The sequence below is a fragment of the Tiliqua scincoides genome, chromosome 1 (genome assembly GCF_035046505.1).
Source record: "Tiliqua scincoides isolate rTilSci1 chromosome 1, rTilSci1.hap2, whole genome shotgun sequence".
NCBI classification, from domain to species: Eukaryota; Metazoa; Chordata; class Lepidosauria; order Squamata; family Scincidae; genus Tiliqua; species Tiliqua scincoides.
Genome location: NC_089821.1, coordinates 275,145,938 through 275,165,238, shown reverse-complemented (window position 1 = coordinate 275,165,238; position 19,301 = coordinate 275,145,938). Strand labels below are relative to the sequence as shown.

The 19,301-nt window shown below is 42.3% G+C and overlaps 1 protein-coding gene across 4 annotated transcripts in view; it reads left to right on the top strand.

Annotated features, from left to right (window-relative positions):
- BCL11A (BCL11 transcription factor A) overlaps nt 1–19,301 on the top strand; it is a 194,584-nt gene that overhangs the window by 163,245 nt on the left and 12,038 nt on the right. For 2 of the 4 annotated variants that reach the window (XM_066626271.1, XM_066626290.1), the window contains one exon: nt 12,814–19,287. In XM_066626271.1, the coding sequence (XP_066482368.1) occupies nt 12,814–14,819 (2,006 nt within the window). In that variant the 3' untranslated portion in view covers nt 14,820–19,287. Of the gene's footprint in view, nt 1–12,813; nt 19,288–19,301 lie in introns of those variants that run through there. The other 2 variants (XM_066626298.1, XM_066626280.1) reach the window with 2 other exon arrangements.

Below are 19,301 nucleotides of genomic sequence, written 5' to 3'. Positions count from 1 at the left end.
TTAATTTGTTTGCCCATGTTGCAGAGGAATCTGGGAAATATTCTGAGACTCACACTCAGTTCACACAGGACCTGCTAGGACTCACCATTGTCTTTCATGGACTGAGAGGGATCCCTAGAATATACCCATTATTTTTCTGTGGGTGCACAGTTCTGGGAAGCAGCCCTGTGGGCAGACTGTTTGGAAAAAAACACCCAGTGAACTTCTCAGGACCTTTGGGTTTTCCCAACACAGTTTGAAAACCACTAAAGTCAATTTGAATTTAACTCTTTTGGTTTAACTGAAATGTGGTTTGCCCTGATATCCATATATGACTTGTAACTTCGTTAGAAGGAGGGGAGTCTGCCCCATTCATTTGTCTACTCAGAGAACAGCAGTCGTGGCCACTGTGAGTTAATCTTTCCAAGTACCTTCCAAGTTACTCCTTCCAAGTTTCTGTAATGGCAGACAAGATGCTGCTGCTGCTGCTGAAAAGTGATGTGCATAGGAAATGGTGGCATCTGAGACTCTCACCTTGCCAAGGACATAAGGAAAAGTGAGCTGGTGAGTGTGCGCCAAAAGCCTGCTCCCTTTTTCCAGAGACTGTGGCCTGCTCTACATATGCATAAAAGGAGGTGATAGAATACTTAAGTGATATATTGAACTGTACCATTTTAGGCTGCAGGTGGGGGAATGCCATTTTTAAATGATCTACCGCATTAAAAAAAATAAAAAAGCACTCGCCACAATTCAGAAGTAATCATCCTAGGAGAAAATTTCCACTCAAAGTTGTACTAGTTTTTTACTTACAGGGAGTTTTTAATAATGAGGCATTAAAGTGTATGCATGTTCTTTAGTGGTATAGTCCATTCTTTTACCTCAAAATTGTACCACTTTAGTTCCTACCTCATTCTGCTACATGTGTAGACTACATGGGCAATAAGGTCCTTGAGTACAAATGTCCTCTTGACGTTAAGACAACTGTGACTGACTGATTGATTAACTGGCATTTTTCGAGGTGACAGCTCAAGTTGACCAAACTATATCCTTAGTATTTGAGGTCTTGTGAGAATTGGCTCCAGCAGCTCAGTTTCAGCATTCTTTTTCTATTTTCTTTTAATTTTATTAACTTTGCTTCCACTCCACTTGCCCAATTCTTGAAAGGCTTACTTTGATTCCCAGCAATATTGAAGAAAGTTTGGGGAAGATAAAATTGATCAGAATAAAGGCAGTTTTTCTGGCTTGGGGGAGGAGACGAATCTCAAATTGTTGTTGTCTCCTGTTGAAAGTCGGAGAGTTGGCAGACTCCAATGCACAGCAGGGCAGGGAAGGAGGTGGCGCAGCAGGGGCCCTTCTGTCTGGCCCAATCTCTGCTCCATGTTCTCGTTTCCCTTCCTGGCTCCTAGGAGCAAACACAGTGTGTTTCTCCCCCTCCTCCTTCTGGCTCTTTGGCAGGGCAGAGAAAGAACCCAGGTGGCTCTCGCCCATTGATCCAGCACTGACAGAACCATTTTATGGCTGGTTCTGTCATTTTATGCAAGCCACTCACGAGTAGACCATCGGATAGTCGCTCAGTTCATTCTGCCTGAATCCAGACTTTCACCTTCAAACTTGAAATTGTCAGGAACTTCAGAAGCAGACGTTGCCAACTTTTGTAGCCTGCAGTTGAAATGTATCCCAGCAGTGGGCCCAGAGCCGCATGAAAGTGAATCTAAGCAGCCAGCAGTTCTCAAGCATAACATAACATAATTCACTCCTCTGAATTAACTTCTTGGACTTTTGATCTTGGTGAATGACCTGGTGATAAGTACATGAATGAAATTATCAAACTTACATCTGTTGAGTGCAAGGCCTGTTTCCTTAAAAACATGGGTTATACTGTAACGCATTCTGGTCCAGAGCTTGCATCCTTTAACCTGTCAGCCCCTAATATGTATGTGAAACTGGTGCTTGTTTTTGGTGGTGAAGGAAGTCTCTCTGTAGATGCTCAGAGTCACTCTTCACTGTTCGCTAATTATTTTCAAGGCCCCAAAGTGTTTCAAGTGGGAAGACGGGGGTGTGGGTGGCGGCGGTGGCGGCAAAGGGATTCCCTGCTGGACAGGAGTCAATTGTGGAAGGTGAGAAAAAAAAATGATGTCTCTTGCTCCTCCTTATCTAACACAGCTGACAGCTCTGCAGTCTCATTGGGGAGGTTTTGTGTTTAAAATTAAAAGTGAAAGTGTCAGGCTCTGAACAAAAGCCATCTAACATCTAAAAGGTTTTTTGTTACTTTTCGATATGAAGTTACATTTTGGGAATCTCCCAAGTAGTTCTTTCTACTGTGTAAAATAAGTCATTGCAGACTCCTTATAAGCCAACAACTCCTTTCTCAGCAAACAATGCCTTTGAGGTAGGCTAGGGAAAGTTCCATCCTTGGCTGGAGTGAAAGGCCTGCCTCAAAACTTGGCAACGCAGAGTTCCAGATTGGCTGGATTAGTATGATTTGCTAAACAGGGGCCTCCTTGGCCATGCTTGGCCTGGGTTTGCTCCAGATCTCACTTAGCTGTAATCCATTACTTTATTTTCATATGGTGGAAGAATCTGTGCGGTGGCATGGGTGGCTTTGGGGAACTTAGCTTGGGATTTAGTCAGAGCTGTATGTACTTTGTGCTAAAAATAAAAAATAAAATAAAAATACTATGCCAATGTAATTCAAATGGCACACCAAGAAAAACTGAATGATTCTGCCTGTGTAAGTCATGCCAAGTAGACCCATTTTCATACATTTCTGTGTTTTGCATGTGCTGTTTTGGCTAACCAATACAGGGAATGTTCAAAAGCTTTATGGGGCATTGCTGCCCCAGTCTGTGTGACCCTTGGAATTGTGACTCAGTTGCTCATCTGAGATACTACCAGGCATTGCTTACATACTTTCAAGTCTATCTTCAAAGACTTAAGGCCAGAAAGTTCAGTCCCAGATTCTGTGAATGAGCAGAATGCACAAAGACATGGGCTATGACAGTGGTTCTCAAATTGGTGGGTTGCAATCCATCAGTTTGTGTAAAGGGTCCCCCCCTTCCTTTAAGGGACAGGGAAGGGGGCAAGGGCAGTGACACAATCCCCAGGATCACATCGCTAATGGGAGTGGAAGGGGGCTTACAGGTGGCTTACTTACAAGTGGCTGCAGGGCATTGCAGGAGGTGCGGGGAGCCTTGCACAGTCTCTGCCAAGCCAGGCCAAACATCTGGGAAATAAGGAGACATATCTTACACTCTGGGGCAGTCCTACACTCAACATGAAGAGTCAGCCACAGACTGCTTTCGAGGCATGGCCATCTCTGGTAATCATGGAGTGGGTTGTACAGAGCAAAGCTTCCCACGGATCTGGACCTTTGGGACAATACATGTGATAGGGAATGGGAAGGAGCTATGCAGGGCACTGAAGCCTCGCCCTCACCCCATGTCCATTAGAAACCCTGAGTTCACTTGACTATTGTTTACCTTGACAGCTGGAACCATGCTTTTATTTTTAAATGAAAGCTGAGCTTCTCACTCTCCTGAATTTTGTGCCCAGAGCCAAATTCTGTGCATGTCTTCGCTTACATAAAAGTGCAATATGCTGAGCCCTCCCTGTAGTCAACATAGTTAAGGACTCAGGACCCTTTAATGAATTAAATTAGGACTGTTACACTTAAGTTTGTTGATGATTCAGAAAGAAACAAAAGAAGAGCCTGGGCAGTTACCCTGGAACCACCCATGGACTTCCCCCAAGTCCTCTCTCAGAACAGCCTTTGTGTGGGCCTGCATCTTTTATGCCCAGATGGTTACAAGTGGAGACAGACCATGAGGAAAAAGAGGGGAGGAAACGGGGACACATGTGCCTGTTCTTCATATCACTAGGCTTGCAAGTGCAACTTTTCCACTCTGGTGTGCGGGGGACCTACTGAATTCCTGAGTAGACAGGCATAGCCACACATTCTGATCCTGCCTTATTTCAGATTTAAGGCAACGTGAACGTCCCTTTCCAATATTTGGCTCAGATGGTCATGTGCAAGGTGAGAGGCAGACTCACCCCTTGCTGTCCATGTATTCTGATGCATCTCTGCTTCTGTTCATGTAGACACCTCTCCCCACCTTCCGGAATCCTGCTTTTGTGGGTTCGTGATCATGTGTAGAGATGCTTACGCATGTAGCCCTACTAAAGATATGCACCAGAAAGCATGTACACTGAGGGCTGTCATTGTTCCATCATAGAAATACATGTAGATATCTGTACAGTGCTATGAGCTTTGTATTTCCCCTCTCTCTCTCTCTCTCTCTCTCTCTCTCTCTCTGTGTGTGTGTGTGTGTGTGTGTGTGTGTGTGTGTGTCCAGGAATTCCAGTTAATAAGCCCACTATGTAGAGCAGGGGTGCCCAAACCCCAGCCCAGGGGCCATTTGTAGCCCTTGGGGACTCCCAATTTGGCCCACGGGGAGCCACCAGTTTCCAATGAGACTCTGACCCTTTAGAGACTTGCTGGAGCCTGTGCTGGCCCGACTCAACTGCTCTCAGCATGAGGGCAACTGTTTGACCTCTCACGTGAGCTGTGGGACGAGGGCTCCCTCCACTGCTTGCTGTTTTACATCTGTGATGCAGCAGCAGCATAAGAACATAAGCAGCAGCAAAGAAAAGGCTGGCCTTGCTTTGTGCAAGGCCTTTTATAGGCCTTGAGCTATTGCAAGACCTTCGTTAATTCATATAAGTTGCATCTCTAATATATTCGTTTATGTAAATTTATTCAGATCTGAAATGTAAATTGATTCGCGGCCCCCGACACTGTTGGAGAGATGATGTGGCCCTCCTGCCCAAAAGTTTGGACACCCTTGAGGTAGAGGAACAACAGCATAACTGACACCGACTTAAGGTGTCCTGAACCATCCGGGGAGGTGAAGCATAAGTGGTGATTCCTCTCCCTGTGCTTGCTTAGCACGATCCAGATTTGAATGATATTCCTGAATATACAGGTTCTGTGTCATACCCCCTGTGTCCTTCCTTTTTTGTTATAATTATACTGTTGTCCAAGCATCAGGTTGCAGGCTGCTGGATTCCAAAACTTGGGAGAAGCGGATTGTCAGGTTAAGTAGGCAAGAGGCAGATACAGGTCCAGTACCAGTAGGATTTAGGGTCTAAGCAGCATTAGGTCATGGATAGTGGAGCAAAAGGCCTAGTGGGCAGTGATTGGCCCTGGTGTGAGCTGGCTAAATTCTCAATCAAGTTGGTACTGCAGCCATAATGGAATTCTTGAAGCACAGAGAGCAGGTAGCCGGATTTGCTGTTGTACAGTGGTAGTTCAGGTGGTAAGGCACTGGAGCTGATCATTAGGAATACCGTCCCAAGACCCTTAAACACCTTACCTAGATATACAGCGAACATTGGGGTGGGTGAGTGAAAATGGATGATATGACAGCTTGCCTTATTTGACCCACTCCAACTGTAGGAAATTTAATGGGGCAGAAGCATATTAGAAATCTTTGCAAACCTTTTGGTAACCTTAGGCTTAGGGATGTGTGTTTGGAGGGCTGTGTCTTTCTGCCACTGCAGTATTCTGATACCACTTGGGAGACGTGGATGAGAAGGTGCATTTCTGCCAGTCAGCACAGTCATTTTGTATGTTCCTGACAGTGGAGGAGAAAGCTTAGTGGGACTGCAAGACGAAGGGGGTGTAGGTGCCAATTAGGTGACAGCCATTCCAAAAAGCAATGAAAGAGTGTTCCTTGCGCGCACGCGTTCTTGCTAAATTCTCCCTGGTTGGCTGTACCGTCCTTCTATCTCTTTAATACATTAGTAATCTTGCATTGACTGTTAAGACCTCACTAGGAGGTAAAATGGTCAGTCAGTAGCTTTCATAATTAATCAAGTGCTAATAGACAAATTAGAAATTGTGTTTCTTCAAACTGGGAGGTAAATCACTCATGGGTTTTAACCATCTTCCTGGCCTGGCTTTTTCTCTCCTTGCCCCCCCCCCCCCAATCACCAAACAGGAATGGCAAAATTGAAACTTGTTTTTCATCTGAGCAAATGAAGAAAAACATTAGATTTTATACTTTAATAAATCAATGAAGCCTTAAAAAAATTTTATGCTATGAAGGAAATCGATTCTAGCCTTTACAACAGTAGAAGATGTTATGAAGAAAGTCATTTGCCAAATTATAGGACGCAACACATTTATTGATGACTGTAGGTTAGGAATTTTGGCATTGTGAATGCTGTAATATAATCTACTGCCCCAGCAAGAAGCTGAATGAAATACAGATTATATGGTGAAACTGTAATGCATCATTTGCTATTAGTGGACTGGTAATAATTACCAGTTTCAAAGCTGCTTTTTTTTCTCCCATGTAATCTTTACTCTCTGCCGTAACAGCCTTTCTCATTGACATTATGATTATACCAGCTGCCCTTCTGATCCAGAATATCTAGTTGATGGGAATGCTAAAATGCAATTACAAAAACTGTATGTTGTATCCTCATTATAAGATACAGTGCTATTTCCACTGACCTAATACATAAACTAGCAAAGCAGGGGAACATTTCATTGTTAGCATACCAGAGGCTGATGCTGTTGGTTGTTAAAAGCTTCCAGCTTGCAACAGCAAAATAAAACAAAACCAGCCACGTTGGCCTCTGCCTTTTGCTCCCCAGTTCTCCTGCCTCCCTGCAGCTTTCTCTGCTTGGACTCAACTCTCTACTCAGAGCCCACAAAGCAAGCTTTTGGGAATCTGCAAGCCAGTTGCATTTTCCTCCTTCCACAAGATGTACATATTTATCTGCTGCTGTCTTTTGACACCCCGTGCTAAACATTGCAATGTGGTTCATTAAAATGCTGGCATTGGAGGAAGAATGAAATGTTAAATATTATTCCAAAGGCTTTTTAAAGCAACCACTATGTTAAACACCTGCCAGAAATGACTGAATCTCTCTCTCTCTCTCTCTCTCTCTCTCTCTCTCTCTTTATGCTCACCTAATTCAGATTGCCAGACTAAATGTATAATAATAGAAGAACCTGAAGCTACAGAGAAAAAAAAACAAAAAACCCTTGGTGTGAGTTGCAATAGACATAACTATAAGGCTGCCTGCCTGTCATTTTCCAAAGTCATTTATTCAACACATTGTATAATGAAAATCCCCTTATAAAGCTTTTCTTCTTCTTTGAAGTGAGGAGGAAAACAAGAACAATGAAGATCAGTTGATAGGGACTTCAGCATTTTCTTTCAAATCCATCCACTTCATATTTTCCCTCCCTCCTCTCCACCCACACGTACATTAGGCATATGTTTGGAAACCTAATTTTGGCATCTACTGTCTAATCTTGTAAAAAGATTTGCCCACAAGTGGGTTATATTGAGTGAGATTATAAACACCGCCATAAAGTAAATTACAGGTCAGCTAAGAAGTACATCGTGCAGTCAAATACCATTGTAAGTCTTGCTTGTTGTTTGAAGACTAGTAGAGTGTGTGTGTGTGTGTGTGTGTGTGTGTGTGTGTGTGTGTGTGTGTGTGTAAAAATTGTGTGTGCGTGGATGTGTGTGTTCACTGATGAACCTAGGTTTTGTGTTTCCAGAATGACTAAATTGTTCACAATCAACTGTCAGGATGTGTATTTCTACTCCACTTTGCTATCATTTCCATTTCCAGCTGTTCTTCGAGGGGAAAAAATGCAGTGAAATAGAGTAATATGGATTAACTTTTCAATTAAAAGTGAACATTAAATATATTTTCACCTTGTGTAAATCTGCTTTATAGCAATTCACACTATTGAGGAGGGTACCATGGCTCAGTGGAGAAGCACATGTTTTGCACGCACACAGTCCTAGGTTCAGTCTCAAATATCTCCAGTTAAAAAGAATGCACATAAGGTGATAGGAAATGTCATGTCTAAGACCCTGGATGCCAGCTACCAGTCTAGGTTGCCAACACTGGCTCAGATGGATTGGTGGTCTAACTCACTGTAAGTCAGCAGCTATTATGAGGTCCAGGTAGGGTTCCTCTTGACATACTACCTGTGATCCTTCATATAGTAATGCGGGGAATTAAACCTGAAAACGTAACGCATTAGGGCCCAAGGATAGGAAAAATATAAAATCTTCCAGTTTTTTTCATGGAAGATCCTTGTCAGGGGGCCCCAGCTATGAGGTTTATGCCACCAGAAAGAAAATGTTGCATTTTTGCAACTCTGGTTGGTCAGAAAGCCTGTTGACTTGTATCATAGCTGCCATGTCAAAGAATGTTGCTTTGTCTGACTTACTTTTGAACATTACACTTGCATAACAGACAATTTGCAGCACATTCCTATGCCTGCCTACCCAGAAGTAGGTCCTTCCAGAAGTGTAACTGAGTCTGCTGCAAAAGCGACAACTGAGAGTCTTATGGCACTTTAAAAGACAAGCGGTGCAATCTCCTGCCAGCAAATAAGGCACTGGCACCAGCTCTGCTGTATGGTATGGGCTAGCCAGGGACTATGATGCAATGGAGAGGTAAGTAAAAGAAATGTGTACTTACCTACTCTGCCATTCCCTGCTTCCCAATAGGCCTACTCAGATCTGCACCAGCCCATTGACTGGCACAATTCCAAGTGGCCCAAAGGGACATGTTAAGACCAGGTGGGCTGGCATAGGATAAGATGCTGTTGCTACAAACATCCGCTCCTCTACCATCCCCTGACATGCCTCCTAGGGGCCCTGATCCCCTCCTTGATCCTCCCCTTTCCTGTTCTCAGCCTACCTTCATGCCAAGTCACTTCAACTGGTAGTGGCTGGGTGTTCTGGTGGCGCACATGCATAGTCGCCAGCCTTTCATGTTGGTGGTCCTGCTGCATACATTGACGCTGCAGCCACAGCACCAACAGAGAGGGCCTTCTGCTAATACCATCAGTGGAGGGTACCCACAGGATTGGCTTGAAAAACTGCAATCTTGTGCACACTTACCTGGAGCAAGATCAATTGCATTGAATTTAATTTACTTTTGAGTAGACACACATAATCAGTTGCGTAGCTGAATGGAGGTCACAGGGATGATCCTGGGTGGTATTGTGGGAGGGTTGGTAATGCTGCCCCCACCACAGCAATCCAGTCACCATGGTCCTGGCCCCCTTGCTTGCAGCCAAGCTGCCTGCAGCCAGGCCACTTTTTCCAAAGAGGGCAGCCTAGTCCTGAAAGTTTTGGAAGTAATTGCGGTGATGTCATCATATCACCCCAATTACTTCCATGTTGGAGGGGATAGGGGTGGTAGGACAACTGGCATGCCCTGGGAGTAGCACACCGGTCAGCTACACCACTGCCTAGGATTGCTCTATAACAAATGTTTTTGTTAACAAATTGTAGCATCAGCGTTTGTCGACTACAGTCCTTGAATTGTACTGTGCCTACTCAAAAGCTGGTTCTACTATAATTGTGATCGTTTTTTAAAGTGCCACAAGAGATACATAGCTGCATCTCAACTTGACATTTCCAATCTTGAGCATTTCCAAGGTAAGCAGGATTTGGTTGTTTAGCTAGATCAGGAGTGTCCAAACTTTTGGCACAAGGGCCACATCATCTCTCTGACACTGTCGGGGGCTGGGGAAAAAATTAATTTACATTTCAAATTTGAATAAATTTACATAAATTAATATATTAGAGATGGAACTTATATGAATGAATGAAGGTCTTGGAATAGCTCGAGGCCTATAAAAGGCCTTGCACAAAGCAAGGTCAACCTTTCATTTGCTGCTGCTGCTGCATCACAGATGTGAAACAGCAAGCAGTGGAGGGAGCCCTTGTCCCACAGCTCACACAAGAGGTCAAACAGTTGCTCTCACGCTGAGAGCAGTTGAATCGGACCAGCGCAGGTTCCAGCTAGTCTTCGGTGGACCAGAGGCTCATTGGAGACTGGGGGCTCCCTGAGGGCTGGATTGGGAGTTCTCAAGGGCCGCAAGTGGCCCCAGGGCCAGAGTTTGGGCACCCCTGAGCTAGATGAACATACCCTCTCTCTTCTCTCCTGATTTGATAAACAGTTGAACTTTTCTCAGCCAAATGTAGCATTTGAATTATCCAAATCCATTTTTGTCTGAACTTTGCCCACTCAAAACTCCTAATCCACATATAAATAGTTTTATCCAACTATCTGGTTGTATGGATTTTGTTGGGTCACCAAAAAACCAGTTGTAGAAAAAAAAAGTTGGATTATATCATAATTCTCAGGTTTCAAACTACCTATTTATGTCCGTAATTTTGGGGATAATTTTAATGTAATTTTCATTTTCTTTCTTGTTTGTAACGTACTTACATAAGAAGGCCTAGCATATAATTTATTGCCTTAGGCTCTGGTCTTTATTGAGGGGCCATGGTTTCTCTGAAAGAGCATCAGGTTTTCATGCAGTGTCTCAGGTTTCAGCCCTGGCCTCTCCAAGTAGAGCACAGAAATATTCTTGTCTGAAAACTTTGAGAGCTGCTGAGCGTGAAGTTGACAGTACTGAGCTGGACAGAGTATTGCTCCATCTCAGTGTAAGACAACTTTTTCTATTTGCTGTGAGAAATGTAGCATGATCTTATGTACATATTCAGTGGAGTTCCATTTGTTTTGTTAAGGTTAGTTTGAATGAGATGTTTGGTGTAGGATCCCTGTTTTGTCCCAATGTGAGTCGGTTGCAAGAAAAACAGCAAATACAGCAGAGTACTTTCAGCAGATGTATTTGAGCAAGGGATATCACAAGTAGAGTAGTCAGTTAGCAGTCCAAGAGTCAGCACGAAGAGCAATCAATCCAAGTATAACAAATCCAAATCAGTTTCCAACAATACACAGTCAAAGGTTCAGTCCATAAGTCAGTAATAACATATACATACAGTATCCAGTCTCCTCAGTCACTGGCAGCAGTTCCACAGTTATCTCCAACACCCCTACTGCTGCACTGGAAGCTCCGACAGACTAACCTTATGTAGTTAGCTTAGCCAATCAGTGCTGGCTTGGTCACACCCAGGGTGTGTCAGTCCCAGGTGCCTGCTGATTCTGCTGATTCAGCAATCTACACCTGCTCCCTGAACCAACTTGTAAGCTGTGGTTCTGCTTCCCTCAGAACTCAAAGCTAACATGTTTCACTAAGCATGCTTAGAATTTCCATGTTAGACTGCAATCGTGCAAGTTTACTTGGAAGTAAATCCCAGTGAACATGATTTGATATTCTTCTAGATTAGCCTGCAAGAATTGGACTGCACAAGTGCAACCCTAAGCATACTTCCTATAAACTTATGGACCGGTCCTGTGGTCCTTGTATGACAACCCTTAAGCCCAGCGACAGTACAAAAATCATGCAGCTGCCAGGCCAGTCACAGGTGGCAGTGGTGTATCTCACCACTGCAGAACCCAAGCTGCACCAACTCCAATAAGTTGGCAGTGGGAGTGTCATGGCATGAGGAAAGGAGAGGGTGGATCATGGCATCAACGACTTGTGCTAAGATCCTATCTTTCTCAGTCCGTCCCACCCTTTTCCTCTCCTTGGACTCTCCAGCTCCATAGGCCTACATGGAGGTAGGCATGAAGGCAACCATTTTGCCTTCTGGTTGCCTCTCCCTCTCAAAACATGCAGCAGAACCTGCATCAGTGGAGGGATAAGATTGGACTGTAAATCATGTTGGCTTGGGCTCATTAGAAAAGAACAAAACGGCTAATATTATAATGCCGTTGTACAAATCGATGGTAAGGCCACACCTGGATTATTGTGTCCAGTTCTGGTCGCTGCATCTCAAAAAGGACATAGTGGAAATGGAAAAGGTGCAAAAGAGAGCGAATAAGATGATTACTGGGCTGGGGCACCTTCCTTATGAGGAAAGGCTACGGCGTTTGGGCCTCTTCAGCCTAGAAAAGAGACACCTGAGGGGGGACATGATTGAGACATACAAAATTATGCAGGGGATGGACAGAGTGAATAGAGAGATGCTCTTTACACTCTCACATATCACCAGAACCAGGGAACATCCACTAAAATTGAGTGTTGGGAGAGTTCGAACAGACAAAAGAAAATATTTCTTTACTCAGTGTGTGGTTAGTCTGTGGAACTCCTTGCCACAGGATGTAGTGATGGCATCTGGCCTGGATGCCTTTAAAAGGGGATTGGACAAGTTTCTGGAGGAAAAATCCATTATGGGTTACAAGCCATGATGTGTATGTGCAACCTCCTGATTTTAGAAATGGGCTATGTCAGAATGCCAATACAAGGGAGGGCACCAGGATGAGGTCTCTTGTTATCTGGTGTGCTCCCTGGAGCATTTGGTGGGCTGCTGTGAGATACAGGAAGCTGGACTAGATGGGCCTATGGCCTGATCCAGTGGGGCTGTTCTTATGTTCTTATGACAAAAGTGAGAGTTACTTCTAGGCATTTGTGTTTCCCCAGATAAATAATTTTGAGGCAGTCTAATTGGTGAGGCTACCCTAGTATTTGAGCAGTTCGTAGCCTACAGGTTACCTCATTTTAAGATTCATAAGACTTATGCTCCTCAAACAATTAGTTTTAGAGCTTTCCCCATACAAGTAGAACTTACATACTCCTGGCCTTATAATACAATCCTAAACAATGTGCTACTACTGAACATAGTGGAATTTACTTCTGAGTAAACCTGCCTAGCATTACACGGTGCAAGTGTGTTGGGTCTGAGATTAGGGAGTCTAGTAATATTCTGTATTCACTTGTTTATATATTTTCTTCTTGTGTATTCCAATATCATTACATCTTATTTTTTTAATATTGTAGAATGATTTTCAAGAAATTAAACCTTGATGATGGTCAATCATAAAGGAGGCTATCCAATGATTAAACATTGATGCTACCATTGTGTTGTCTTTCAGGTAAAGATGAACCCAGCAGTTACACGTGTACAACATGTAAACAGCCATTCAACAGCGCTTGGTTTCTCTTGCAACATGCACAGAACACTCATGGATTAAGAATCTACTTAGAAAGTGAGCATGGAAGTCCCCTGACACCACGGGTTGGTATTCCATCAGGACTAGGTGCAGAATGTCCTTCCCAGCCGCCACTCCATGGGATTCACATTGCAGACAATAATCCTTTTAATCTACTCAGAATACCCGGATCGGTAGCGAGAGAAGCTTCGGGTCTCGGAGAAGGGCGTTTCCCCCCCACGCCACCTTTGTTTAGTCCCCCTCCAAGGCATCACTTGGATCCACATCGCATAGAACGCCTGGGTGCCGAAGAAATGGCTCTTGCAACCCATCACCCCAGTGCCTTCGACAGGGTGCTGCGACTCAACCCCTTGGCCATGGAGCCCCCAGCAATGGATTTCTCCAGGCGACTTAGAGAGTTAGCGGGAAACACCTCTAGTCCGCCATTGTCACCGAATCGGCCCAGTCCTATGCAAAGGTTACTGCAACCATTCCAGCCAGGCAGTAAGCCACCATTCCTGGCAACACCACCTCTTCCTCCTCTTCAGTCTGCTCCTCCCCCTTCCCAACCACCCATCAAATCCAAGTCCTGCGAATTTTGTGGGAAAACCTTCAAGTTTCAGAGCAATTTAGTTGTCCATCGTAGGAGCCACACTGGAGAGAAACCTTACAAGTGCAACCTTTGTGACCATGCATGCACTCAAGCAAGCAAGTTAAAGAGGCACATGAAAACCCATATGCACAAATCCTCCCCCATGACAGTGAAGTCCGATGATGGCCTCTCCACAGCCAGTTCCCCGGAACCTGGAACTAGTGATCTGGTTGGTAGTGCAAGCAGTGCCCTCAAATCTGTAGTTGCCAAGTTTAAGAGTGAGAATGATTCCAATATGATTCCAGAAAATGGGGATGAGGAAGAGGAAGAGGAGGAGGAGGAAGAAGAGGAGGAAGAGGAAGAAGAAGAGGAGGATTTGACTGAGAATGAAAGGCAGGACTACGGGTTTGGCATTAATCTAGAAGCAGCTCGTCACCATGAAAACAACTCCCGATCTGTTGAGGAGAATCGTTCTATACCGGATGTCATGCAGGGTATGGTTCTGAGTTCCATGCAGCACTTCAGTGAGGCCTTCCATCAGGTCCTTGGAGAGAAACATAAACGAGGGCATTTGTCTGAATCTGAGGCACATAGAGACACTTGTGACGAAGACTCAGTAGCTGGTGAATCTGATCGCATTGATGACGGCGCAATTAACGGTAGGGGATGTTCCCCTGGTGAATCTGCCTCTGGAGGTTTGTCAAAAAAGCTGCTCTTGGGTAGTCCTAGCTCCCTCAGTCCTTTCTCTAAACGCATCAAACTTGAAAAGGAGTTTGACCTACCCACGACGGCAATGCCTAACACTGAAAATGTTTACTCCCAGTGGCTAGCTGGGTATGCTGCCTCTAGACAGCTAAAAGATCCATTCCTCAACTTCGGAGACTCCCGACAATCGCCTTTTGCTTCCTCCTCAGAACACTCCTCTGAAAATGGAAGTTTACGCTTCTCAACGCCTCCCGGGGAGATGGATGGAGGGATATCAGGCCGCAGCGGTACAGGAAGCGGAGGGAGCACCCCGCATATTAGTGGCCCGGGCCCTGGAAGGCCTAGTTCAAAAGAGGGCAGACGCAGCGACACTTGTGAGTACTGTGGGAAAGTCTTCAAGAACTGTAGTAACCTCACTGTCCACAGGAGAAGCCACACTGGGGAAAGGCCTTATAAATGTGAGCTGTGTAACTACGCCTGCGCCCAGAGTAGCAAACTCACCAGGCACATGAAAACGCATGGTCAGGTGGGGAAGGACGTTTACAAATGTGAAATTTGTAAGATGCCTTTTAGCGTGTACAGTACCCTGGAAAAACACATGAAAAAATGGCACAGTGATCGAGTCTTGAATAATGACATAAAAACTGAATAGAGGTATATTAACATATCCCCTCTGCTCCCTCCTTTCCCCAAACTTCGCCCAGCCCCCATGTAGAAATTTTCTAGTCCCTTGTGAGTAAAATAATGGAAGCTAAGGATGATATTCAGAAAGTGCTTGTCACCAGCGCACCTGTTTTCATTTTCCTTTTTTCTTTTTCTTTTTTCCCCTTTTCTGTTTTCACCATTTGAATGCATGATCTGTATTGGGGCAATACTACGCAAACTTTGAGCCTTTCTCTTGTGCAATAATTTACATGTTATGTATGTTTCTTAATTTTTTTTATTAGACAGCATGTATGGTATGTTATGGCTGTTTTTAAAAATTGTCCCCTGATTCGTTGCTGAGCAAACAAAACAAAAAGTAAGAAGACACACACAAATGCAGACAGCTCCATAGCTGTTTCCAATAATGGTCCAGGAAAAGATGTTTAGAGAAAATTTAATAATAAAATGACAACAAAAGTTTTTTTTTTTTAAAACAGAACCAACCATGCTGCATCCATTCTGTAACACATATCATGTACAGTTTTGTTTTGAAACATGTAGAAAAAAAATCTACTTTCAATTAGCCCTCTATGGACAGACAGATAACACTGGAAAGGAAAAAAAAATTCTGCAGTGTTACCTTGATGGCTGTCTTTAAAAGGATTTAACATATCAGTTGTTTTTATTTTTTGTTTTTATTTTTGTGGGGGAAAAGGAAAAAAAGGCCTTTAATTGAAAAATAAGGACATAAATGAAAAGGTAAATTTGTACTATCATTTGGTTTAAAACAGAAATCTGAGTGCCTTGAATCTATTTAAGCCATGTTGGTGGCAAACTCTACTTGTTCTAAACTTGTAGCTCAACTTCCGCACTGGGCAATGTAAATGAGTCCTTAGGACCAGCTGATAATTCTATATTGTATTTCTCACAACAGTGGCTACCTAAAAAAAGAAAGAAAGAAAGAAATTAAGAATGAAAACCCAATAAGTCCTAGTTAATCATCATTTGAATTCCCACCCCCTTTTTGATTAAAAAGAAAAATGATTACCCAACTAACCGATTGCACTCCAGGAGAGAGTTGAAAAAATAACAAACACAGAATTTTCTCTGTTGCCCCACAACCCTTCCTTCCCCATATCCTGCTCCATAGCCACCATTTTGAAATTACTATTTTTGATGTTAAAAAGAATGTGAAATGGAGTCCTTGAAAGGTGATTTAAACACCCTAGGAAGAAATTTCACATTATGAAGATTCTAACAATATATTTTAGTGATTTTAGCATACAAAAAGCAACAGCAAAAAGAGACAAAGAAAAGGAATGAAAACAATTAAGTCCAGATCCATTTGGTTGTCACTTTGACAATCAACTTAGAAACTTACAACCTTGCGTACTGTCTGTCTATATATTGACCTCTATATAAGGAAAGACGTATAAACAGTTCGGCAATAATATTTTACTGAGTGTAAACACATAGCAGAAAAAAAGAAAAGTGATTTATTAGCACAATGTGGTACTGTTTGCCATTTAAAACTAAGAACAGGTTATAAGCTAATATTGATATGATGATGATTAACTATGAACTATAAGATTTGCCTTGAAGTGTGACATTCTGAAAAAGATAATTTAAAAAGAGTAGCAGTGTTTGTCTGTGCTCCCTAAAAGTTGTACTTCATTTTTTTTTATCATATGCTATGTGCTAGTTATGTTGTCATGGATAAAGGATTCATTGTTTTTATGATTAAGCTAGCATCTGCCCCGTTGGATGTTCACATAGCACTTGACTCTGCCTGTCGTGTCTGTATCTTTTCCTTTAATCAGAGGTACACAGGCTGAGTATAAAAAACTTCTAAGACTGCTCAGATAGGACAATTTAAATGCACTGTACAATTTTCCCAGTTTACAGGTCTATACTTTAAGGGAAAAATTGCAAGATTTAATGAAAAAAATTTTTTTTTTAAATGAGCATGATCTCACACTGATGAGCATATAAAAAACTCTGCCAGCTTGCCGTTTTACTTGACTAATGACTGGGACGCAACATTACGGCGCTGTGAATGGGAACAGGTCCTACAATTATATTTAAAATAATGAATGATTGCTCTCGCTCCTACAGTGCAAGGATGTTTTTTTTTTTTGTACAAAACTTTTTAAAATATAAATGTTATGAAATTTTTTTTTATAAAAAACACTTCATTATGCTTAGGGGAGAAAAAAAAACACCTGTATTTTAGGGTTCATTGTCTTGGTGGTGTACAAGACCTGTTCTTCATTGAAAACCAGTAGTGGAAAATCCTATGCCTTGGATATACACACAACTCTTCAGGTTGTAAAATAAATGCATCGGGGAAAGGTTTAAGAATATATAGTACTTAAATATAGGAAAATGCACACTCCTGTTGGTTCCTATGCTAAGAAGAAAAAAAAAAACAAAAAAGAAGAAAAACACATTTATGGTCTCTTTTTTCTGTAATTTCTAGAATGGTATTTGAATTTAATGTTCACCTAGAGTAGGCACTATAGTATTTATAATGAAGCTTGTATTTTTAACTGTTGCTTGTTTCTCTTTTAAAAAAAGGTATCACCATACCTTTTTTGGTAGTGGAAAAACACACAGACACACACACAGACATACATACAAACAGGCTGCCACGGTATATTTTTTTAATTTGGCAGGATAATATAGTGCAAATTATTTGTATGTTTCAAAAAAAATGGACAACGAAAGTGTGACATTGTACAGATAAGAGGCCATATAATGGCTGTTTTTTGGGGGGGGAGGGGAACAAAAATCTGTCTTGATTGTCGCACTCAATGAGCGTCGAAGTGGGTTGTACATATCAAGGTTCTTTTCGGGGTTCCTTTGTTTTCTGCTGCCATATTGTATGCAGTAATGCAAGGTGATGATGTTGGTTTGTTCTGTAGTGTGCTCTTTGGTCCCTTTTTCTTCTTCTCCTCTTACCCCTTTACATTCCAGCATCTTAAAACTTCATATGCAGTTAAAAAAGAAAAGAAAAAATTTTAGAAAAATAGAATGAAAGGAAAAAAAAATTAAAAGTTTTGCAGGATTTTTTTTCCATTGCCAAAAAGAAAAAAAAAATTAAAATGGTGCTTTATATATTTAGATCGGAAAGGATTTCATATGCAAAGCATATTAAAAAAGAGAGAGCCCTGCTGGAGTCGATACCTTTTTTTGTATATGGCAATGCAAAATATTTTGTTATTATCGGCCTTTTCTATTCCTGTAATGAAAGCTGTTTGTCGTAACTTGAAATTTTATCTTTTACTATGGAAGTCACTATTTATTATTGCTTATGCCCTCTGTTCAGAACAGAGGCATTGGATTTGATCTTTTATTTTTCTCTGGGTTTAAAAATTTTTTTTTATTATTGTTTAGATGACCAAAGGTCATTCGCAACCTGGCTCTTTATTGTATTTTTTTTTCTAGTCTTTGTTAAGTTCTATTGGAAAAACCACTGTCTGTGTTTTTTTGGGTTTTTTTTTAATTGGGCAGTTGTCTGCATTACCCTGTTCATTCACCCATTTTGTCCCTTAATTGAAAAAATAAAAAATAAAAATAATTGCTTAAAGTACACACCATAAGCTTTACGTGTCCTCATTTGACACACTGTAAATGTCCCTCAGCAAGAGAGAAGCAACTTTTAAGAGAAGACCAGTGGGTTTTCTTCACGGGGGCATTTGATGTATTTGTTAGTAGCCCAAGATCTGGAAAGCTCCCTATTTAGATCACAATAAAATGCTTTGCCCCGGGGAAAGTGTCTTTGGTCTTATGTTGAGGACTAAGTTTGTTTTTTTCCTTTTTTTCCAACTGAGGGAACCCTTATTTTCCATCTGGATATTTCTTCCGCCTCCTTCCCCCAAGAATGCATTTAGCTAAAGCCTAAAAGGTAAACTTATTGACAGCAACAATGTTCATATTTGTCTGTGAAAGGGACAGTCATCCAGCCCCTCCAGCCCCCTTCCTGTTTTGCGCCATTGCATACAATCACAGACAAGCTACGCAACAATATATGCAACTCCCTCCCCATGCAGCAACACTCCATGAGCCCCCCTTCCTTGCCTATCTCAAAATAAACTAAAACCCAGTGATTCCAGTTCCAGGGTTGAACTGGAAATATGTCACCTGGTGTTGTAGCAAAACTAGAAACTGCTCACAGGCATACATGCATGCACAGGGAGTTTCATCCCAGCATGTGCATATCACAACCTAGATCAGACCCAGTGTGGCCCAACTACTTGGGGAACCACTTGACCACATTTGTCCAGCTGGAAAGAAGTTGGGACGGGAGCGGCTCTTCTTTTTATATATTCTGTACAATGGATAGGTTTTATCAAAACATTGTGTATACATTGTCTTTAAATATCTGGACTCTGGTTCTGATTACATATATATAAATATATATATATATATTTTTTCCTCCTGAGAGGTCTGTATATGTTGTCAAGTTTTACGAATACTGCATGTTGCA